The 25,442-nt window shown below is 35.3% G+C and overlaps 1 protein-coding gene across 2 annotated transcripts in view; it reads left to right on the forward strand.

The window, feature by feature from the left end:
- The window catches only part of ADAMTSL3 (ADAMTS like 3), a 628,767-nt gene that overhangs the window by 578,354 nt on the left and 24,971 nt on the right, over nt 1-25,442 (forward strand). For both annotated transcript variants that reach the window (XM_007479267.3, XM_056805881.1), the window contains exons 24-25: nt 14,892-15,074; nt 18,064-18,183. In XM_007479267.3, the coding sequence (XP_007479329.1) occupies nt 14,892-15,074; nt 18,064-18,183 (303 nt within the window). The remainder of the gene's footprint in view (nt 1-14,891; nt 15,075-18,063; nt 18,184-25,442) is intronic.

Below are 25,442 nucleotides of genomic sequence, written 5' to 3' on the forward strand. Positions count from 1 at the left end.
CATTTTATATGATTATTGAAAGCTTTGATTTCTTCACCTGAAAATTGCTTGTATATACCATTTGACCATTTGTCAATAGGGAAATGACTTGTATTCTTATAAATCTGACTTAGTTCTCTATAGATTTGTGAAATTAAGCCTTTAATAGAGAATTTTGTCATAAAATTTTTTTTCTGTTCATTGTTTCCCATCTAATCTTTGTTACATTAGTTTTATTTCTACAAAAGCTTTTTAATTTAATACAATCAAAATTATAATGCTCTCTAATTCTTGTTTGGCCATAAATTCTTCCCTTCTCCAAAGATCTGTCAGTTAAACTATGCTATGTTCCCCTAATTTAGTTATGATATCACTCACTATATCTAAATCATATATCCATTTTGATCTTATCTTGATATTTAGTGTGAGATATTGGTGTATACATATTTTTTGTTGTATTGTTTTCCAATTTTCTCAGCAGGTTTGTTAAACAGTTCTTATTCAAAAAGCCTTGATTTTTGTATTTATCAAACACTTGGTTGTTAAGGTCATTTGCCCCTGTATATTGTATATCTACTCTATTTCATTGGTCTACCCCCGTATTATTGCTTTATAATACAGTTTGAGTTCTGGTACTGCTAGGCTACCTTCCTTCACATTTTTGTTTTCATTAATTCCCTCAATATTCTTGACTCTTGGTTCTTCCAGATAGATTTTTCTATTGTTTTTTTCTAGTTCTTTAAAATGATTATTTGATAGATCGATTGGTATAGCACTGAATAAGCCAATTAATTTAGGTAGAATTGTAATTTCTATTATATTAGGTCAGCATACCCATATTTTTCCAATTTTTAAACCAATTTTACCTGTGTGAAAAGTATTATATTATTGTGTTCATATAATTCCTGTGTGATGCCAGTTATTTTTTATTGTCTAGTGTTATTTTAAATGGAATTTCTCTTTTTATCTCTTGCTGCTGAACTTTGTTGGTAATATGCAGAAATGCTGATGATTTGTGTGGATTTATTTTATTCAACCTGAAACCTTACTAAAGTTATTATTTTAATGAGCTTTTAGTTCTTTTTAGTTTAGATTCTCTAGAATTCTTTAACTCTACCATCATATCATTTGCAAAGATTAATAGTTTCATTTCCTCATTGCCTACTTTAATTCCTTTAATTTTTTTTTTTATTTCTAAAGCCAGAATTTCTAATGCAACATAAAATAATTGTGGTGATAATGGACAACCTTGATTCATTCCTGATCTTATTGGGAAGGCTTCTAATTTATCCCCATTGTAAATTAACTTGCTGATGGTTTTAAGCATATACTTATTTTAAGGAATGACCTGTTTATTCCTATGCTTCCTAGTATTTTTAGTAGGAATGAGTGTTGTATTTTGTCAAAGGTTTTTTCTGCATCCATTGAAATAATCATGATTTCTTTTAGTATGGATGTTGATAAGGTCAATACCATGCTGATAATTTTTCTAATATTAAACAAATTGCTTTCCTGGTATAAATCTTACCTGGTCATAGTGAATAATCCTTGTGATATATTGCTATAGTCTCCTTGCTAGTATTTTATTTAAAAATTTTGCATCTATATTCACTAATGAGATTTCTTTATCTGTTTTTTATTTTCTTGACTTAGATTAACAGTACTATATTTGTGTCATAATAGAATCTCTATTTTCCCAAATAGTTTAAATAATAATATAGGGATTAATCATTCTTAAAATGTTTGATAGAATTCACTTGTGAATCCATCTGGCCATGGGAATTTTTTCCTAGGGAGTTCATTGATATTTTGTTCATTTTCCTTTTCTAAGATAGGATTATTTAAGTATTCTATTTTCTCTTTTCTTAATCTGGACAATTTCTATTTTTGTAAATATTCATCCATTTCAATTAGATTATCAGGTTTATTGGCATATAATTAGGCAAAGTAGATCCTAATGAGTGCTTTAATTTCCTCTTTATTGAGTTTACCTTTTTTGATTTTGATACTGATTATTTTATTTTCTTCTTTCTTTTTTAAATCAAATTAACCAATTCTCTGTCTATATTTTTAAATAAAATCAACTGCTACTTTTATTTCTTAGCTCAATGGTTCTCTTACTTTCAGTTTTTATTTATTTCTCCTTCAATTTTCAGGATTTCCAATTTAGTCTTTAATTGGGGATTTTTAATTTGTTCTTCTTCTAGTTTTTTTTCATGTCCAATTCATGTAACTACTTTTCCTCTATTTTATTGAGCTAATTGTTTAGAGATATAAAATTACCCCCAAAGTACTGCTTTGGCTATATCCCATAAACTTTGATATGCTAGCTCCTCATTGTCATTCTGATTAATGAAATTATGTTTTCTATAATTTGTTCTTTGACCCACCCCCGGTTTTTAGCCTTACATTATTTAGTTTCAAATTAATTACTGACTTTTCTTTCCATGAACCATTATTGATTATAATTTTTATTGTATTATGATCCAAAAAGGATGCGTTTTATTATTTCTGCTTTTCTGCATTTGGTTGTGAAGTTTTTATGCCCTAATATAAGGTCAATTTTTCTGTAAGCACCATGTACTGCTGAAAAGAAGGTATATATTCCTTTCTATTCCCATTGAATTTTCTCCAGAAACCAATAAGTTCTAACTTTTCTAAAATTTTATTCACATTCTTTACTTTTTTCTCACCTACTTTTTGGTTTAGTTTTTCTAGATATGAAAGGGGGAAGTTAAGGTCCCCCACTGGTATAGTTTTAATTGTCTATTTCCTCCTGAAGCTCATTTAATTTCTCCTTTAAGAATTTGGAAGCTATATAATTTGGTGCATATATGTTTAGTATTGATATTACTTCATCGTTTTTACTACCTTTTATAAACAATATATCTTAGGCTTCAGGTTTTTAATTCACTCTGCTTGCTGCTTCCATTTCATGTTTCCATTTCACATTCACATGTTACACACAGTTACAATTACCAACTGTGTATTCCCCTACCTCTTATATTCTCCTTTTAATTATGCTCTTTTTCCTTTCATTATGTCCCTCCTCATATGTGTTTTGCTTTTAATGACCACCCATTGCTTCTCCTTCCCTTCTATTACCACCGCCACCTTTGTCTTTTTCCCCTCCTATTTCTATACCTCAATGACTATGGTTATTATTCTCTCTCTGAGCCAGTTACAGTGAGAGTGAGGTTTAAGCATTGCCCATTACTACCCTCATCCTCTTCTCTACTATAAGAATTTTTTACACCCTTTTAGGTGAGAAAATTTATCCCAATATTTCTCTTCCTTCCCTTTTCACTCACTACAATCATATTTCCCACCTCTTGATTTTTTTTGCATATCACTTCATACTAATCAGCTTACTCTCATACTCTATCTGTATGTATCCTCTTTCTAACTTCTCTAATATTGTTAAAAATATTTAAGAATTACAAATATCATTTTCCACCAATGAATACATTGAGTTTGACCTTACTGAGTTTGACCAAACTTACTTTTAATTTACTTGGCCTTAATTTTTTTTTTCTTATTTACTTTTTTAGGTTTCTCTTGGATCTTGTGTTTAAACATCAAATTTTCTGTTTATATCTGGTCTTTTCATGAGGAATTCTTGGAAATCTCCTGTTTTATTGAATGACCATTTTCTCCACTGAAACAGTATACTCAGTTTTTCTGGGAAGGTGATTTTAGGTTTTAAACCTAGATCTTTTGCCTTCTGTAATATCATATTCCAGGCTTTGTGATCCTTCAATGTTGAGGTCACTAAGTCCTTTGTAATCCTAACTATAAGTCTATAGTATTTGAATTTTTTATTTCTTTCTGGTTGCTTGCAGCATTTCCTTGTTGGCTTGAGGACTCTTGAATTTAGCTATAGTATTCCTAGAAGTTGTCATTTGTGGGCTTATTTCTGGAGGTGGTTTGTGCATTCTTTCAATTTCTATTTTACCTTCTTTTGCAAGAATATAAGCTCAGTTTTCTTTGATAACTTCTTGTATTATGATGTCTAGCCTTTTTTTTACCATGGCTTTCAGGTAGTCCAATAATTCTTGTCTCTCCTGTATCTTCTGTTTATGTTAGTTTTTTTCTGTATCCCTTGTTCATGTTAGTTGTTTTTTCAATGAGATTTTTTATGTTTTCTTTTGATTTTGTTTTATTGTTTCTTGATGTCTCTTGAAGTCATTAGCTTCTAGTTACCCAATTCTAATTTTTAAGGAATGATTTTCTTCTGTAGGCTTTTGAACCTCCTTTTTTATTTGACCAATTCTATTATTATTTTCTTCTTGCATTGCTTTCATTTCTATTCCCCATTTTTTCTTCTGTCTTCCTTAACTGATTTTAAAAATCCTTTTTAAGCTCTTCCAGAGCCTGAAAAGAATTTGTATTTTTTTATGCTCTATGTGTATTTTCTTTGCATTCATTGGCCCCTTCTGTGTCTGTGCCTTGTTCTTCTTTGTCTCAATAAACAATTTCTATGGTAAGGTTTTTTTAATGTTTGCTCATTTTCCCAGCCTTTCTCTTGATTTTCAATTTTATATTAAAGGTGGGCTCTGTTCTCAAGATAGAGAAATCACTCTCTTAAACTTCAGTTTTTCCTTGATGCTTCCCTTAGCTCTATTTCTGAGTTTTTGCAAGTTTCAGTTCTACCAAGGTGAAATGTTGGCCTGTGGGCTGGAAGCTCGGAAAGCTATCTCCCACTGCTGAGTCAATCGCCCCCTGGGCCTGCTGATGGCTTGCAGAGTTCAGAGCATTTATAAGCTACACTGTGCTGTGGCTCAAAGTCTAGCCTCATGTTTGGGCATGGGCTTTTGCTATCATCCTGGACTTGATCAAGTCAAGCCCACTATGGACTGCCTTGCCCTATGGCTTGTAACTTCACCTTGGGTTTACACAGTCCAGTGAGCTATGAACTGTCTTGTGCTGGGGCTCTAGGCCTCCTTCTAGGCTTATACAGACTGCCCTGAAGACTGACTTGCACTGGGATTCCAGAACTTACTGTTGTCTTGGGCTGGGGCTAGGATTGCGGTTAGATCTGTTGACTTAGGCAGGGTCTCAGAGTCTGGAAATTAGCTTGGGCCAAGTTTCAGGACCTAGAACAGTAGATGTGGGATGGGAAGTTGTTGTTGGCTTTTCCAAGTTCTCCTTTATAGACTCCTGTGGGCTGTGTTCCCCTGTGACCCCAGTGAACCAGATCCTCTCTGCCTACCTTTCTAGTTGTTTACTACCTGAAAGCTGCTTCACTCTGTCTCTTTATTGGTTCTTTCACTCCACTATTCATTTGGGGACATTATTTTAAGATTTGTTACAGAGGATTCTCATAGTGGTTTGAGCTTTCCCTGCTTCTGCTCTACCATCTTGGCTCTGCTCCCTCCACCCCATAAATAACTCCATAAATAATTATAAAGAATAATGAGAGGGAGTTATTCTTTATAAAAGTCCAGTGACATAGATAAGAGAGACTTTTGAAAAGAAAAGTATTCTGGCATCATCTGCAAAGGACCATAGATTATTAATTTTTATTCAAAATATAACATTGGATTGACAAAAATGGGTATTTTCTTAAAAACATGGAAATTCTTCAAAGACCAACATTTGTCTGGTCGTGTGGCCTCAAAGGAATTCTTCAAGAATACCCAGGAGACTAATTTAACCACTAATTTAAGTGTGATGGGTTAATCCTATTTTAGCAGTATTCTGAATCTCGCTACTATATTTCTATTTCATCCATATAATATAAGGTTGCCTCAATTCTTATGAAATCATAATTTTTCAAATATTCAAAGAAGGTATAAGCAATAAAGTATCAATCTTCACTGTTGTGAATGAGAAATTCAGAAAACTGTGAGCCTACACAGCTGAAGGGGAGAAAAACTCTGTTATGAAATATCCAGTATTTTAGAGCAGCCTGTGAGTAGGCCAAGATTTTTATAGTGTGGAATATTTCATGGGCTTTTCAAGGTTGGAGGAAATTTGTTTTTAAACACTGAATATTTTAAAGGCACCCTATAGTGCAGACTTTTTAAAACACATGTTTTGCAGCCCCTCCAGCCCTGAACTTTTTTTCCATAACATTTGCTGTCCAAAAACTACTTTAGGATTGTGGAAATGGAACACTGGATATTTCAAAACTGCTGTAAGCCTGGAAAAATAGCCTACCTTTTAAGGTCAGATAAATAAATTTAAACTATTTTTGACATTTTGTGGTTGTTTAAACATGGAGCAAACATTTATATTTTCAGTTGCTTTCAGTAAACCAAACAAACTGTGAGCTTTGGGAGAAAAAATTCAGATTGAATTTCTTTTATATTTTCTGATCATTTGAATGCATAGAATTCTGCCCATATATCTCTATAGCATCCAGCTGATATGTCTTGAAGTCACTTTCTTTCCATCCATATTGGCATTTATCTGGAAGTTTTAGCAGATATATAACCAACCCAGTTTTTCTTTCAGGAGTTCAATATATAGATCAGTCAATTTTTGAGTATTTAAGTGCCTGCTATGTGTCATGGACTCTGCTAGATGCTGAGAATACAAGTCCAAAGAGTGAAACAATCCCTGTATCTTCTAGTTTATCTCAGTGGCTTAGTCCTGAGTCTAGGACCCCTAGGGTATGGCTACAAATGCAAGTAGATGTATGATGTCATTAACTAGGTCTTATAGTAAATGAAGTGCATTGGTCACTTTTGCTTTTTTTGTGACCATCTTTCATTTCACTCATTTATTTCATTAATGGCATCCTTCACACCACTTCTTCATCACTCCTTGTTGGTAGCATCTTGCTGCCTACTCACACATCTATGATAGACCTCTGCATTGCCCTTTGGTAGTTTGTCTGAAATCTTCTTTCCCTCCAGGCTACAGATATCACTTCCAGGAGCTAGGAGCTACACATTTCCTACCTATATTATCTGGAATGTGGAAACTCTAGGAGAAACTTCAGTCCCAGAGTACCACTGAATACATTTTCCCATCTATCCACTGTCATACTCAGGACTTAATAATACCCTTTATGCTGAAAACAGGCTTTTTCAACTTTACTTGGAAGTCTAACCACAAGTAACATTATTTCTCTGGGAATATGTGTTCTGGGTTCTAAACAACTAACAATAAAATTTTTGAACATAACCTATGTGAACTTTAGACTCCCTATATAATTGTCAGAGCCATAACTAAGATAGATGACCTGGCCTTTTTCCTAGGATTCTGAATTTAGAAAGCCACAAATTTGGAGGGCTCTGATCATTTCCAAACCTTTAACAATAGTCAGTTCAACCAACAGGCATTTATTAAGGGCCTCCTATATACCAGGCACTGTCCTAAATGCTAGTGCTTTGAAATAACAGAACTTACAATCTAATTAGCAAGAACTTGTTTATATAATGGGCTAGTCTATGGTAGGTTGGAATGAAATCTTCTCCCATTTTCTTTTCCCTAATCTCCTAGTCTCTGATTGCCCCAACAGTAATTTTGAGCCAAACTTCTGGAGTCTGTGCCTCTGTCATGAATCAGTGTTTTGTACTCCCATGTCTGCAGGTGTTCTTTGTTCCATTTATCCTGGAGTGGAGAGGCATGAAGATCTTTAGAGGTCATAGCCCTGTGTGCCTAGGCTCAGACAAAATAAAGTGAATACTCACTGATAAGAGTCCAGGGTCCAAGGAGTAGAAGCTGTATTTCTAGGGTGGCATTAGACCATAGGTAGTATGAGAGCTGGAAAAGATCTTAGAGAACATCATATTCAGCTCCGCCATCTTAAAGGTGTTGAGCTGTAGACTCACACAAGATACAATGGTTTTCCCAAGCCCTATAGTAAGTAGCTGAGACAAGACCAAAATCCTTCTCTCCCAACAGTCACTTCATTGTCCCTTTACTATAAGGCAAGTTCTTTATGATCTGATTGAAGAGACAAGTACAAATAAGGCAATTAGTGAACATGACAGTATGATCATTATAATTACTGGGTACAATACAGTTCTTGTTTGTGAAATACCCTTGGGAAATAGTAATTTGATTCTCTTAACCAGCTAATTGAATGAAAAAAGAGACCTCTGAAAAGTGAAGTTTTAGTGAACAAATTTCTGAGTCTTTGGATTGTTCTGAAGATTGAACTGAAATGGGTATTGAGTCCTCCAGGACCTTTCCTATAATTTACTGTGATTATCCTTTGTTGAATCAGCAAGCCCAAAGCCCCAGATACTTGCTGTTTAATCTCTTGGGAAGCCAAGTACTTAGAAGACTTAACTCAAGTGGGCACTTAAGGATAAGTGAGGCTTTTAGAGATCTGCCCTAGAATTTCTAAGGGAAAGAAAAGTGAGTGTTTATAAGTAGGTTGTCTAGAAAATGACAGGAAGTGCTCGTTCCAATTGCACTTTAAGGGGAGAAAATGGTCATAGACATCCTTGAGTCCAATCCCTCTCATTATTTACTTTCTCTTTTTGTTTTGGGTTGTTTTTTTTTGGTGGTGTTTATATAAATATCAAAAGCTTGAAAGAAAACTCAGGAAAGGTCAACACTTTCAATGATTTTTTTTTTTAATCTAACATCCTGTATGGAAAGAACCATTAACTTCATGACCTTGGGCAAGTGATAACCTCTTTGAATATCAATTTTCCCAAATGCTTAATGGGGATAATACTTGTACTTTTCTTTCAAGAATTTAGATCCATGTCTTTGGATTCTAGATCAAGTGCTCTTTCCACTATACTGCCTTCTCCTCATTCATTGGGAATGAGCCTACAGATAAATTTCATATGGTATTTAAGGAGTTGAAATAAATAACATATCACAGTAATATCAGAGTTCCTATTAAACATTTGTGGGCAGTTTCATACAATTGAACTATTTGCTCACTAAACATTGTTAGTGAGATCTGCCAAGTCATTGGCTTGGTCCATAATGCTATTAGATATTACTCAGACATAATTCAGATTATCATTATTTATTAAAATTTATTACACATTTATAACAAATCCCATGTGTTACATTATTATGTTATATTTTATATTATATGTAAAAAAAGTAAAAATAAATATTTATGCTTAAAAAAAAAAGAAATGCACAGAAGGTTCCCCCTACCACTATTTTGTGTCAAAATCTTAATTCTTCAGCATCTCACTTCCTCAGGGTCTTTAGAAGGTGAGATCTTCCCTAACAAGAATGACACATTCCACTCTTATTACCTTACTCCTTCTGCCTTTGCCTCCAATATCTCAGGGAACCAGTGATACTTTAAGAACAGAGAAAATAGAGACAAATCCAGAACTATTTTTGAGATGTTACACTCCATAGAAAGCACAAGGTGAAAGAGATTATCCAACTTAGACTCCAAATGGGAAAAAGAATGAATGAGGGGATGTCCTATCCTTTAGAAATTTGCTTCTAAATAGTAGTATGATGGGAAAGGTTGAAACCATCAGGTGCCTCTAGTTCTCTGCTTTTAAATCCAAGGGCAACTTCTAAGTTTTTTGAGGGTAGAGGCATAACAATGCCTCTTTTTTGTCTTTTTTTTTTGTCTCTCAATACTTTGTACATAGTAGACATGATAAAAAAATATATCAATCAAATTAAGGAATAGGGGCCACTAGGTAGCACTATGGATAGAGTTCCAGGCCTGGTGTTAGAAGGACCTGGATTTAAATGCAGTCTCAGATACCTCCTAGCCATTTGACCCTGGACAAGTCATTTAACTCCAATTGCCTAGCCTTTACCACCCTTCTGCCTTGGAACCCAAACTTAGTGTTAATTCTAAAATAGAAGTAAGGTTTTAAAAAATTTAAGAAATAGGATTAGAAAACTACAACAATACTGCTGTCCCTAGCTATTGCTAGTTCAGTGCCATTCTGTTATAAAAACAAAACTAGTAAAACTTTACTGTTCATAACAAATTTTAATACACCACTGTTTGTTTTTTTCTACTATATGTCTCAATCAGGTATCATTTTATCCACTAAAAACTCTACTTTTCTGAGACTCTCCATCTCCCAGTTCTGGATATTTTCATGGCTGTCTTGAGGTCTGGTATTCTCTCCCTCCTCTCCTCTGCCTCCTAGTTGCCTTAGTTTTCTTCAAGTCCCAGCTAAAATCTCACCTTCTACAAAAAGCCTTTCCCAATCCCCCTTAACACTAGTCCTTTCTTCTGTTGATTTCAATTTATCCTGCATAAAGCTTGTTTGTCCATTGATATTTGCATGTTGTCTCCACCAATAGACTGTGAGCTCCTTGGGAATAAGGACTATCTTTTCCCTTTCTTTGTATCCCTACCCCTTAGAGCAGAGCCTGTCATATTAGAAGTGCTTAATAAATAAATCAAGATGCCTTGACTTGATTGCAAGAGAATTGGAATAAAAGCAGCTTTCAGTGTAACAGAGATCACTGTAATTTTATGTACAAAGAGATATAAATAAATATCCCTATGGCCATAATGAAGACCTCAGGTCATCTCCAAGAATGCAGATCATACTAGTTTATAGGAGTCCTAGAAATGAACAAACTAATTGAGATATAGCACAATAATAGTGCAAATTCTGTTCCCTTTTATGAAAATTGTGTTAATTGCCCTTGCCCAGTCCTAGATACTTCTACTATTCTCCAAAATCTTTCAGAAGTCATAGATAGTAATTCAGCAATCATATCTGCCAGTTCTTCAGTGTCATAGAGATAGTTTGTTTAGATCATGGAGTTTGAACCCATCAAGAGAAACTAGAAGATTTCTTGCTGTCTCAACAATTATTTGGGATTTCAGTTACTCTTAGACCATTTTTGCTTTTCTCCTTTCCAATTTAAAAGTAATAGGACCATAGAGTTTGACCTGGAAAGGGTTATAGAGATCATCTAGCCAACTGGTTCCCCTTCTTTTTACAGATGAAGAAATAGATGCCCAGAGATGTTAAGTGATTTGCCCATGGTGGCACAGGTTATGGTAAGTGGAAGATCCAGGATTTGGGCATAGGTTTTCAGACTCTAGATCCAGTAGTCTGTCTCCTGCCCTTCTTTCTTTTAACAGGAAAAAATAAAAACAAAAGAAGAGTTGAAAAGGAATCTAGTTAAAGAGACCAAGTGTTCCTTATGATAGTGAGCTTCCTGACAGCAGGGACTATATTTTGCCTTTCTTTGTATATCCAACTCTTATAAGGTGCCTGTCTCATAGTAAGCTCTTAAATGATTGTTTGATTTGTTTTGGTTCTTTTTTTAAAGTTACTATTTATTTTTATTTTTTAAAAATATGGCAATATAACATGTTAACATAATCATGTAATACCTATGATTTGTTGTGTATATGCAATTAATTATAATAAATATACTTATCTAAGAGAAACAAATTCTTACATCAGTCATACCCAAAAGTCTATATCTCATTCTTCATCCTCCTCCTTCCTCCCACCCATTCCTTCTCTACAATTACTATCTGAATGACTCTCTAATCCTTAATTTCCATATCTTCAATTTGGAAATAATAATATACTACACAGATTTTTGGAAGATATTTTGTAAACCTTAAAAATCTTTGTAAATAATCTCTATGAAATGTAAGATTTCAAATTAAAATCTATATTGTAATTCTGGTAGAGCGTCACAAATTTAAATGGACAATTGGGGAAAACCATAATCTAGGGAATGTTATGGAGAGTTTGACCCTATTGTTTGGGACATTGAATTAATGATCTTTAAACTATCCTCCACCTCTTATAATGCAAGAGTATTGGAACTGGACAAAAAATATGGATTAAAATTCCACCTCTATCAAATTATTAGCTTAGTGACCTTGGACAAGTTGCTTATTACCCTGAGATGCCATTTCTTCATTTGTAAAAGGATAATAATACTTTTATTACCTTCTCCTCAGGATTGTTATGAGAAAAATGTTTTGTAAACTTACAGTGCTAAATAAATGAGATAAAAATTCTTATAGCTATAATTTATATGAATAAATTACTGGACAATTAAATTAGGATTAAGGAATAACAGATTGACACTGTCAGTGCCAAAATGGTGCCCACTAAATGTTAAAAAGCCCTTTTCTGGGTTTTCAAAGTCAGTAGTATATTGGAAGGGCACAGTCAGAACTTTCTCAGGATAAAAAAAAAAATCTTGGTTGAGTTTCAGTCTACACCCCTATCATAAGTGGTCATATCAATAAGATAACTGATTCATTAAATTGGTTAACAAAATATAGATCCCACTTTTATGTTTAAATGAATGTGTTATTTTTTGCCTGTTTGACAAATTCTTTTTTCACAAATAGTCCATCTGATCATATATCTGAATAAATGAAGAACCTTTTGCTAAAATGCTATCATTTTGCTATGGGAAGAATATGACAGTTTAAACCTCAGACACATAAATTTGTCATTGGCATATATCATTGTTCCTTTCCATTAGATTTATATTCTTAATTTCATGTTTTAGATATTCAGGGAAGTAGTTAGTAATTTCTCAGTAGATACTGCTAGACAATGGGAGAAGATAGCTCAGAAAAAAATGTCTACACATGCACATATGTATACGTGTGCTAGAAAAGATCTCAAAGTATCATTTAGTCCAGCCCTTTACATTTAGAGTATGAAATGAAGACAAAGCTAATACAATTAGCTTTTTTTTCAGAGACCCAGAGAGGTAAAGTGATATGAATGGATAATTAGCCAGTGATAGAGTGAGTACTAGAATCCTTCTCCAGGCTCTTAGTATAGTTCTGTTTTTAAATTGCCCCACATTCCTCCCCCTTTAATTAATAGTTAATTGGATTTGAGTTCTGAAGTACAAGCTATCATCTAGGGGTTTCCAGATAATTTGTGGGATTCACATCTTTCATGTGAAAAAAAATGTTTTGAATTGTTTCTACCACACAACTTAAGCATTAGAAGTTGGCAATCATTCAGTACAATAAAAGCTACCTATGTATGTGTAGACATATATATGTTTTATTGACTAAGCCATGAAAATCATTATTCTTTTTTTCATTTTTCTAACCTGGGGGTTGACAAACTACAGTCCAAACACCAAATTCAGTCTCTCATATCATAGCCCATAGAAAAAAAAGAGGTGGCTGACAAGGATGGTAGTTTCACTGACCCCTATTTTAATTATTAATTTAACATACTAGTTCTAAACAGACTCTTAGAGCAAAAAGAGATCTCCTCTGCCAATAGTTAATCCTTAAATGTCTTTAGACTTTTAGCCATAATATTCCAAGAAAGATTGAAATAGTTACCTCAATCATCACCTTCAGTAAGATAATAGAATGAACTAAGAAGGAATCAGAAAATGCAAGATGACCTATGTTCATTTTGTTCCCATTCCCTCAATGTTTGCCAATCATGAAGCACCCAGGAAGATCATACTGAAATTTCCAAACCTATAGTACTTCCTATAATCATCTGCATATCAAAATGTTGGTCTTAATAAAGAGCAATTAGTAAAAACTGATGGTTATTCAGTATAGAATCTTCTTGTACATTTTTTAAACCCTTGTCTTCCATCTTAGAATCAATACTGTGTATTGGCTTCAAGGCAGAAGAGTGGTAAGGGCTAGACAATGGGGGTTAAGTGAACTTGCCCAGGGTCACACAGCTGGGAAATGTAAGAATAATTTTAGGGTTGTGACCTAATCTAAATTAGTTTGGTCACCAGAGAAAATCCCAAATAAAATACCCAAGTCAGTTTGGAAATTTATGGTGATTTTAATTAATATAGAGGGAAAGAGTTAAGGAGAAGAGAGAGAAGAGGGTATAGGATTTCTCCCACCTGGCCTGTGCCAGAGGGAGTTCAAAGACCGCCACCATAAGATCTTTGGAGAAGATAGAGACTTTTCTAAGAGGATAGTGTTTGGAAGGTAAAGGAGAAAAGAATCAGCCTAAATTCTGAGAGAGCTCAGTGCAGATGCCTCACCTGAACTAGGCTACTAAGCTTCTCCCAGTATAGTATAGTATATCAAGGAAAACTCACCGCCAAAACCAAACAATAGCTGCAGCCACGCCAAGATGCTGAAACGCTCAGCAAGCTGTCACCAGAGCCACCTCTCTTCCAAAAAAGGCCAGAGAGAGGAAGTGACGTGAAATATATAGACATTTTTACATCACTTTCCTGCATCTCATATGTACCAATGATAGCTTAAGCTTGGTTTAGGACAGCCCAGGGGTCTGTCAATTGTTTCTAATTTGTCATTTGCTAGCACATGTCGGTCATAGGCCATCCTCCTAAATACTTAATCCTTAAGTATGGGTGTAGACATTCCTGTATTTGTTAGACTAAGTAGGGTGGAGTAATCTAAAGTTCACAGAAGTGTCTGAGGTCAGATTTGAACCCAGGACCTCCTGTCTCTGGGCCTGGCTCTCAATCCACTGAGCTACCTAGCTTCCTCCTCTTCTTGTATATTCACATGACACAAAGGTAGAGCCCTAAAAAAAAAATAAAATAAGTCCACTGGGTGGCAGATGAACCAGAGGCATTGAGTGGCTTTGGTCAGACCATGTGTCAAGGATGAGAAACAATAAATGGACTGACTTGCAAATTGAATTGCATGGGAACACAACCACCTGACAAAGAAGCTGAAAAGCTGGGAGGATGAGCCAAAGGTCAGATTGCTTGGACATAAGGAGAAATGGAAAACACAAGCTCATAAATTCTGGAATCAGCTAATCAATAAGTATTTCTTAAGTACCTACCACTCACAGCCCGTGTGTCCTTGAATAAGTCTCTTTACCTGGGCCTGACTTTCCTTGCCTATAAAATGAGATAGCCAGGATAAATTATTCCTGTCTGGTTTTATTACTTTATTTATTATCCATTGTGCTCAGCTCTGGATAGATTTTTTTGTTCTCATTGTATAAAGTGATAAAGATTGAATGATTTGGCACATTATGATTGATATTAAAAGAGACATTTTTGGCTTGTTTATTTTTCTTTTGAAGGTATTCCTCAGCCCCATATTACTTGGTTTAAAAGGGGAGGATCTCTGAATGATAATGCTTTCTTACTTTTCAATGGGTCCCTATTGTTGAAGAATGTTTCACTTGAAAATGAAGGAACATATGTGTGCACGGCTACCAATGCTCTCGGAAAAGCAATGGCAGCATCTGTTCTTCACTTGTTTGGTAAGTATATAATTTTCATTGTTTTCATACTTGTGTGATATTTATAATTTTTTTTAATATAAGGGGGAATTGTATTCCAGTTTTTATCCAGAAGTTAGGGAGTGAGAATTGAAAGGCATTTTATTATTGTAGTCCTTGCCAAATAATCTATCTATCTCTTTTGCAATGTCTGAGTAACATTTCCTATGTACATTTTACTAACTCACAAATTATTGCTTTTAGCATGTCACTCTCCTACTTCTTGCTTACTGAATTAAGTCTAAAAGTTCTCTGCCTGAGTTTCTCAGCCTTTACAAACTTGGATCTATCCTGTCTCTCCTGTTTCATTTGCCATTACTTTCCACAATAGATATTCCATTCTATTTAGTCCTTTTTATTCTAATATACATGTATCTCAGATCATAGTGTTTCCTAACCTAGACTATATTTCCCATTCTCTGACTGTCTTCAAGTTCTAGATTGATTCTTATTTCTTCTATGAAAATTTTCTTGACCTCTCTGATCCCTAATCTCTCAAGGAACTTATATTTTAACATTATCTAATTATTGCTCCCTGAAATAATATATGTGTAAAACATTTTTCAAACCTTAAAGAACTACAAAGATGTTAGCTATAATAATAATAGTTGGTTTTATTATTATTGTCCACTAGTATCATCATCCCAATTAGATTATCACCTCCATGAGGTCAGAGACCATCCGTTCTTCAGTCAGTAGTCAAGAAGTACTTATTAATCAATCAATCAACATTTATTAAGCTCATACTATGTATTAGGCACTATACTAAGTGCTAGGGATACAGAGAAGGGAGATAAGTTCTGACTTTTAAGGGAAAGAGAGACACAGAGACCACAAGAGTAGATTAAAGGTAACCATTAAAAGAGAAAATTTTACACTGTGATACAATTGAATGTAATGGACTTCTCTACTAGCAGCAATGCAATGATCCAGGACACCTCGGAGGGACTTAAGAGAAAGAACACTATCCACATCCAGAGGAAGAACTGTAGGAATAGAAACACAGAAGAAAAACAACTGCTTGATCACATGGGTCGATGGGGATATGATTGGGGATGTAGATTCTAAGGGATTACCCTAGTGCAAATATCAACAATATGAAAATAGGTCTTGATCAATGACACATGTAAAACCCAGTGGAATTGCACATCAGCTATGGGAGGAGGGGTAGGGGGAGAGAAGGGAAAGAACATGAATCTTGTAACCATGGGAAAATATTCTACGTTAATTAAATAAAATTTCTAAATTAAAAAAAAAATAAAAAAGAAAAGGTATTAGCATCTGTTATGCCTAAGAAAGGAGTCCTGCAGAAGATGGGCTTTGAGCTAAGTCTTCAAGGAAGCCAGGAAGCAGAAGGGCAAAAGGCAGAGCATTCCAGGAATGGATGAGAGCCAGCATTTGAAATTCCTCTTGTAGCTCCAGAACATTTAGCATAAAGTAGATGCTAAATAAATACTTCATGATTAAGACTTCAGACCTCTTAATGTTCATGTCAGAGTTATTATCTATATTTTACACATAAAGAAACAGAAACAGGAGAAAATGCCAGGATAAGTCACTTTTTGAATGAGTGATTAAGATGGTTTTAAATATCGTCTAATGAGTTGAATAGGATGGAGTGTGAATTACTAGATTAAATTGCTTTCATTCACGACAGCTAGCTAATTTTAGAAATACCCAGAGTCAGGCAACTTGTGACAAGAAGAAGAGAGAAGAAATGTTGAGATCATAGAACAGAGCTGGCTTGGGGAAGGAGATGGAACAAGCCTGAGAAGAGCTCCATAGTACAGAAATCAGGGGGCAAATCACAAGCTAACTAGGTGATTGAGGTAGGAGAATAAAGGCAGGTATATCATTAAGGCAATATGTTGTCAAAAGGGAATATGAGAAGGGGCATACAAAGCCTTTCCTACCCATGATTTTGTTCTTTTAGATCTGCATTCTACTACTTTCTCTTATATACCCATCTTCATAAAAGGGTCTCTTTTCTCTTAAAACATTTTTGCTTTCTCTACATCTGTATCACTCTGATAATTTCAGTAGAGCTAATGGATAGACCAAGATTCTTTGTAAATGCTTATGATTCTTCACTCTACTTGAGAGAAATGGGTATATGGGCTGAGATACCAAATATTCTCCATTCCCTCATTCTACACATCACCAATAATAATAACAGCTGGTGTTGACATTTAAATAGTAGTTTAAAGTATAAGGTGTACTTTACAAATATGAATACTTTTAATCCTCTAAACAAGCCTTTAAGGTAGGTACTAATAGTATTATTCTTGCATTTTATAGATGAGGAAGAGATTAAGAGACTAAATGACTTGCCTCTGGTCTCACAGTTGATGAGTATCTAAGACAAATTTTGAACTCAAAGAATCCTCCTTCCAAGTCTGGCACTCTACACACCATGCAATACTGTCACAGTATAGAACAAGATGGTATTATCCATTGCAGGGGCTTTCACATTTAGCCATGGATTGAGTTATGAGATGCACATTCATTGGTAACAGTTCTCTGCTACAACCACTCTCTACCCCACTTACTTTGATAAATATTTAAGCCACTTGAGTTAGAGGTTATTTCACTTTTGCTTCTGAATTCTTAGCACATGGAGTGGTGCCTTATATATAATAGACACATAATAAAACACTTGCTGAATTTGCTTGAAATGAAATGCCCAATATGTATAAGGCACTATCCTTAGGATACAAAGGGGAAATAAAGGAAATCCTGAACACTCCTGGGAAGAATATTCAGAACATTTACAGTTGTCTGGTGCCAGAGTCAGCATCATGTATGCTGTATCATGCCAATTATGTGTGGTACCATTAACTAATGGGTGAGTTTTTGGTAAGTGTTCAGAATGAGTAAGGACTGTTCTCTAGCAAGTAAGTAGGAATAAAAATTCCAAGTTAGAACAATTCTTGAACATAATTTCTAGTAAAAATTATATTTTAATCTTCAGAACCAAGAAATCCAGATATGAAAGTAAATTTGCCCAAAGGGAACAAGAAACATGTTCTAAGGTCATCCAACATCAGTACAAGTATCTCAAGTATGACAACTGGACAAATGCTCCATATAGGTAAGTTATTTTTATTCTTAGTATTTTTTGTTTAAAATAACATTTCAGCCAAAATTATTTTTGGCTAAAAGACTCTCATAAGTATTTAGCATATAGTAATGATGAAATAATAGTAGAAGGTGTGGAAGAATGGATAGAGAGCTGATCTTGGAGCCAAGAAAACCTAAATGTGAGTTTCTACTCTAACACCTTCTGGCTGTGTGATCCTAGGCCAATCATTTGAACTTCTCAGAGCTGTAGGCAAGTCTAGAACTGGAAGGTGTAGAAGAAGTGCTGATCTGAATTGAGTTTCCGTATACAAATCATAGGTCTAATCCCAGTCTCTAACCCTAAATAATAATTGATATGTGTATAGTGCTTCATAATTACAAAGGGATTTCTTGTTCATTTTCTCATTTGATCTCTGCAGCAACCTGTGAGGATATAGGGAGAATATTTGTTCTTTTATAAATATAAGGAAATTGGAGCTCAGAAAATTAAACAGCCAATAAGTAGCAATGCTAAGACTCATATGCAGGTCTTCTGATTCCAAAGCCAACATCAATGGAGTAATTGGGTCTAAACCTTCATTGCTTTACCATCTATCAGAATTAAACTTTTCAACTTGATTTCTAGTATGAAACTTTGGGCCCGATCAGCAATATCTTTATAGCAAATTGCAGAACACAAACAATTTTCCCAATAAACAAGACTAATAAAAGACAAGATTTACAACAAGGTGCTTACCCATGAGCCTACTATGTTCTAACATGGCATTTTCTTGTAAAGTTTAAGTTGCAATGGTGATGGATGTGATCTCTTGTTACATGTATTATCTGTATATTTCTACTTCTCCCTGGAGGGAAAAATATATAATGGTATGTTAATCACAGGAAGGTATAACGGGACAGAGACAAGTAATAGCTTTCATTTCCAGCTAAGGGTAGAGAATGATGCTTCTTGTAATTCTGTCAGTGATATTTGAAAGGCAGACCAGAAATTGGGTAGACTGGGCATGACTTAGAAGAGGAGAGCCATATCTTAGATAAAAATAATGGTATAGTCTCAAGAAGACTAGATTTCTCCAGCCTGATTGAAGATGAGACAATTAGCAATTAAGTAATCTGATTTCTTGTGCCTTGTTTTACATGGTGTGAACTTTACTCTTCTATCTCACAAAGAAACAATGGCACAACAATGACCAACTGAGACATTTGGAATGGCAGCAAAGGCCTGGGTGGTACCATGAAGATGTAACAGTGTGAAAGTGTGCCAAATATATGGGTAGTCAAGTCAATAGGGCTTTAGCTAGAAAGGTACTTCAAGTGAGGTAAAATTAGATGGCATAAAACCTTTGGAAACCATGGATTCAGTGGGATTTTGTGAGTTCTTGAATGTCCATTGAAAGCAAAGGGAACAAAACATCTCTAGTGACCATCTTATAAATAATAGAAACAATTGTTAACCATCACTCTATTATCTGATAAAATTATTTTTTGTGTGTAGAATATATTGCATTTATCCATGCACAATAAAAGAGAGGAAGAGAAAGTCTAGAATAGCAACTATAATCAAATATCTTGCAGTATTGTTGGTTTTGAGATTGTCCCAGGCGGTCACACCAAAGAAGCACCATTGGTTGGTTCTTCAAAGACTAACCCAATGAGAGTATTTCTAGCTTGAAGGAAAGTCCTTTAGCTAGAGTTCATCCATTGAAGCAACTTCTGTCTCTCAATAGTTCAGGAGACAATACAAATGTTGCTTGTTCAATGACAAAGCCATTTTCTGCTTAGGGAAATATCAGCATGGAACGTTTTCTATAAAAATGTATGTCCTGTTATTTCTCTTACTTCTTTTATTCATTGTTTTTTTTTTCACCACAGACTGTCAGTTTTTTACTATTATTCAGTTACTGATAACCCAAGTGGGAGATTTATGAGTATCTTTATTCTCTTCTCTGAATATAGTCAGAAGACATCATTTCAAGTCTCTATTGTACCAATTACTAGCTGGATGGCATAGATTTTAGAATCAATAGTAAATATTGGTTCCAAGGCAGCAACAGAGTGACAAGGGCTAGGCAATAGGGCTTAAGAGACTTGCCCAGGGTCAACCAGTTAGCAAGTGTCTGAGACCAGATTTAAACCTAGGACCATCTCTGGGCCTGGCTCTCAACTCACTGAGTCACCTAGCTGCCCCCAAGATTCTAGATCATTTGTGAATTTCATTTCTCTGTTTTACCCATGTGAAGATGGCCACCTACTATTCTCTAGAAAACCTCAGAATCTCAGACACATATTTCTATTAGTACCTAGGAACTTTTAAATGATAAGAATATCTTATTTTATTCTGTGACTGCTTTAAATCAAAGGGTTAAAAATACCCTATTGTTAGTGCCATGGTTCTCTCTAATGATGCCTGTTGGTCATATACTGGTAAAGTGCTCCAGAACACAGTAGTTTTCAGCAGTCTGCTTTCATAAACCTGAATTCTGAAGCTGTCCTTAATAGCTAAGATATTCCTTTAGGAGCCATTTACCAAAAGAAGAAAACACACAACTATGTTCCAACTTGTCCAAACTTGTGCCTACTACCCCAGTGAGGTAGATATTTCCCACCCCAACACTTCTGAAAGGGGCCCTTCTTTTTCATCCCTACCATCTTTTCCAAATAAAAGAGAAGATTGAGTTGGGAAACCTTGACAATCATTGAGATCCCTGGAAAATCTGTCTCCATAATGAAGATGGAGTTAGAGTGAAAATGAATGAGAGGAAGATGATATAAGAATGGAACTAATCCAAGCTGGCATAGAACTCCAGTGCCTACTCTTTCTATCCTTCTCTCATTGGTGTTCAAGCTCCAAAGCCACAGTGTTCCAGTCCTTTTGACCAGGATAGAAAAGAAAAAATCATGCAGAAGTACACTGAATAAAAACTTACCACATTGGAGCTCTGCAAGCTCCCCTTCTTTCCCTCTCCTATTCTTTTTAAGTTTCTCATTCTTCAGTGTCTTGGACCCTTGCTCCAGCTATCCTGGTGATGATGCCTAAATTCTTGCTGTCAGCAGTGCTCCCTTCTTGTCATCCCTTCCACCACCACATGGACACACACCCTCCCCCATCCCTTTAGTAATAATCACTGAGCTCTGAACTCAGTCCAACCCCAAGACACATTGTCAACTGGAGCAAGCAACACTTCAGCCTTCTCACTCACACCTCAAAAACAACTCCCTTCATTGAGACTTTTCAAGTAGGTATTGATCTGATTATAGCAACTATGACGCTAAAGTGAGCATGATAGATGGAGCTAATGCCCTAGACTTGTTGATCCCAATTAACCTTCATTTGATAGAATGTGTTGGGTAGATGATTTTAATCAGGGAGCTTGCCTCCTTCAAATAGCTGCCTCCTTCCCCTTCACACTACACCCTCTGTTCTCCTTCCCTCACAAAAACCAAAAACCAAAAGCCAAAAACCTAGTCCACCTAGAAGTCCAATCCTGGAATCGTTGCAAGTTCTCACTGCTTCCACTCCAGTGCCTTAAAGACAAACAGCTAGGATGCAAAGATCTCCAGATTCCTATTGCAATACTTTATTGATGGATAATTTTAATAAATTGCTTGAGGTATTAATACGTATCATGATGAACTCTCCTCAAATGGCTCATCATTTAGGAATTTTTTAAGAGATGAGGAAACCAGAGAGGGCCTCACTGAAAGTGGGCAAAGCAAGGGGATTGCTCTGCTAGAGCCCAGGTGCCACTTTACTTAAATAAACATGATCTCCAGGCCACAGTGACAGTCAATAAATTTAACCATTTCTACTTTGCAAATAGCCTTTTGTGCAGTTTAAAACAAAAACCCCAGAACTAAGAAGGAAAGCCTGAAAAACAATAAGCGAAAGAATTCATTATGTGCTGTCTGAGGGAGACTGTGGACACAGCTGGTAGCTATCAATTATTTTTGGTTATTACAGCTAAATTCTGGCTCCTTCTATGATCACATAAAAATCTGTCAACATCATGTAGTACCTCATCTGTTACCAAGTGTCAGAAGAGAAGGGAAAAATCATTTGGAATGGTGACTAACTATAACAGCTATAATTATTGGAAGTGATTAGCATCTAATTTCTAAAGAAAATCCTCCATTTTTCACTTCATTTTGCTCAATAGCCTCAATGGCGAGATTATTTATGCACTTTAAGACCCAAAATTTGTCATTTAGATTAGGAATGGATGGGCTGATCTGACAAATGTAAGATTGAAATTGAATTGTGTCTCTGGATAACTGGAGTCAACCTAAATATATGACCTTTCTTCCTCCAACTAAACTCTCATTTTATGAAATTATGATGTCATAATGAGCCCTATAAAATAGTGTAAGCTCTTTTTGGCTAGGAGCTGTCTTTCAGTCCCCAGTGCCTAACACAATGTCAGGCATGTGGTAGGTGTTTAATCAGTGCTTGTTAATTCACAGGTTTTGAAAGGAGGTTAACACCAGTCACCATGGACAGTCATTCTGATTTTTCTTTAGCCAGCATAGAGCTACTAGCTTACAGACTTTATCAGTCTAAAAATATGTGTAAGATACTTTCTTAGTTTGAATACATGTATATAAATGTGATTTCATACATAAACATGCATAAGCACATAGAAACACTGTATTCATCATTACAAAAGTCTGTTAGTTTGAGATGGGTGGAGAGAATATGTATTCTGTGGCATATCATTAAAAAATGGATATGATAAATTTTTAATAAAATCCCCCCAGGCAGAGCATTTCTCTGGAGCTTAAAAAAAACAAAAACCTTTACCTTGCATACTAAATATGGATTCCAAGATAAAAGAGTGGTAAGGGCTAAGCATTTGAGGTTAAGTGACTTGTTCCTTATTGCTAGGAAGTATCTGAAGCCAGATTCGTACTTGGGTCTTTCTAACACCAGACTTGGCTCTCTGTCAACTGGCCTACCCAGTTGTCCATCTCTGGGTCTTTTTTCTGGGTCTAAATGAAGCTTGAATATCCCCAACAAAGGAAAATTTTTAGACAGTTTTCTTCTCGTACTTCTGTCCTGGAGTTATCTTATCAAACCTTAAAATATTTAAAATATGAACTAATAGTATTTCATCTAGCTTTCTCTCTAACTTATTGCTTATGGTGCTTTGGCCTTGATGCAATGTCCTCTTCCTCACATTCTTTCTAATGTTCATCAGCAGTTCCTGGTCTTAACAGATGATTCTTCATGTCCAGGATTTAACCAGTTGTTTTAAATTCAGAGATATTTTTCAGAGACATGTAATAACAATTTTCAACATACATTTTCTGAAATTTTAAGATATGAATTGTCTCTCTCCCTTCTCTCCCCTCCTCTCAGAGAGGATAAATAAATGATCTTGATTATATAGGTATTATCATGCAAAACATACTTCTGTATTAGTCAGTACTGAGTCCTTTCCTACTTAAGTTAGTCAGTTTCACTTTTTATGCTATAAAATGATACTTTCCAAATATTAGAATCTCCTGATCCTCTTCAATCAGCCATTCAATAATTATGCCTTCTTGTTGTTCATCCTTTGTTGTCAAAGTGGACCAATGACATCACAATATTGGGATAAAATAGTGGGGATGGGTGATGTTTTGAAAAGGATTCAGCAAGTTCTCACACCCCCATCTCCACTTAGATACTTACTATATTCCAGGCACTGTGCTAGGCACCTGGTTTACAAAGATGAAAGTAAAATAACCCCTTCCCTCAAGGAGCTTGAATTCTATCCAATTCGTTTCATTCTTGAATATAACATGCAGACATGAGCCCTCTCAGTGTTCTACAAGGGTTTATTCTCTTTCCTTTCTTAATCCTGAACCATATATTAAAAAAGAATATTTACTCTTTTCTTGCTCTGTGCTCGGTCATAATATTGAAGTCACTGAGTTTCAAGAAATACATTGCTTCCTAAGGGAAGTTGGGAATCCTTTAACCTACTTCATTAGGATTTATAAGTTCTATGGGTTGTCTGTTTCTTTCTTCTCTGACTATGGTGGTGAGTTTTTCTTCAAGATATTGATTGATTCCACTTAATTATTCCTATAGATCCCAAAATAACCCTACCTCTGCAATATAGTCATTGTCAAATGATATATCCTTACCTTCTAACTTCTTGGCAGTTCCTCAGTTCCTCATGCCTGGACTATTTCAGTAGTCTTCTGGTTAGTGTTCCTGTCTCAAGTCTCTCCCTACTCCAATGCATTCTCCAATCAAATGCCAAAATGATCTTTCTAAAGTTCAGTTTTGACCATGTCATTCTAACTCATTAAACCCTAGTGGCTTCCCATAACCTCCAAGATCAAGTTATCTGTTTGGGTTTTAAGCCTTCCACAACTTTGTCCCTTCTTACTTCTCTAATCTTTTTTATACTCTGACTTCTTTCCATGAACTCTAATCCAGTGACACTGGCGTTTGTGATATTTATTTCACATAACACCCTCCTGATCCACTACCTTTTCATTGACTGTCCCCTATGCTTTATGTAATCCTTGTCCTTGCCTCTTGGCTTCCCTGGATTCCTTCAAGTCTCAGCTCAAATTCTGCTTTCTGCAAGAAGCCTTTCCTTTTGAGATTGCATCCAATACGTGTGTATAAAGGGCAAATGTTGAAAAAAAATGACCAAGGAAACAAAGGTTCAAGCTTCTACTTCAACTTTTTAAGTGCATGCCAATTGTCTAACAAATCAGGGCCAGGCCACCTTCCTCAGTTTAGGGCTAGACACTGAATATGGAGGGAGATAGACTTTTATACATTAAAAACAATTTTTCAAATAAGGCCAATTAATTAAAAGTAACAATACAACATTAGGATCACCTGATTTCTAAATGAATGAAAGATGATAGAAATCAAAGTTGGGAGGGGGAGAATGAACAAAGATATTTCCTTGAATTCAGAAAATGTCCCAATTCCCCACCCAAAAAAATCTGTGAACAATCAAGGAAACATGGAAACAATGACCGATGATCAGTAGGGGACCATGGATAGGATACAGGGTTTCTTGAAGATGTACAGTTGTGAGAAAATTCCTTGCATCCATCTTTGGATCGGACTGGGTTTCTGATCAGCATAACCTGGGTCCTTAGCTGAGGGTCTCTAAGCAGGAGGTAGAGGTGTCAGTTTCTCAGCCACACAGGGTTATATTCAAATAATCAATAAGGTTTCCTCCCAAATTACACAATTGAATAAGTTTTTCTTACAAGATAGATTTTGGACTAGACCCATAACTGAATAGAAAGGGAATT

The sequence above is a fragment of the Monodelphis domestica genome, chromosome 1 (assembly GCF_027887165.1).
Source record: "Monodelphis domestica isolate mMonDom1 chromosome 1, mMonDom1.pri, whole genome shotgun sequence".
Classification (NCBI taxonomy): domain Eukaryota; kingdom Metazoa; phylum Chordata; class Mammalia; order Didelphimorphia; family Didelphidae; genus Monodelphis; species Monodelphis domestica.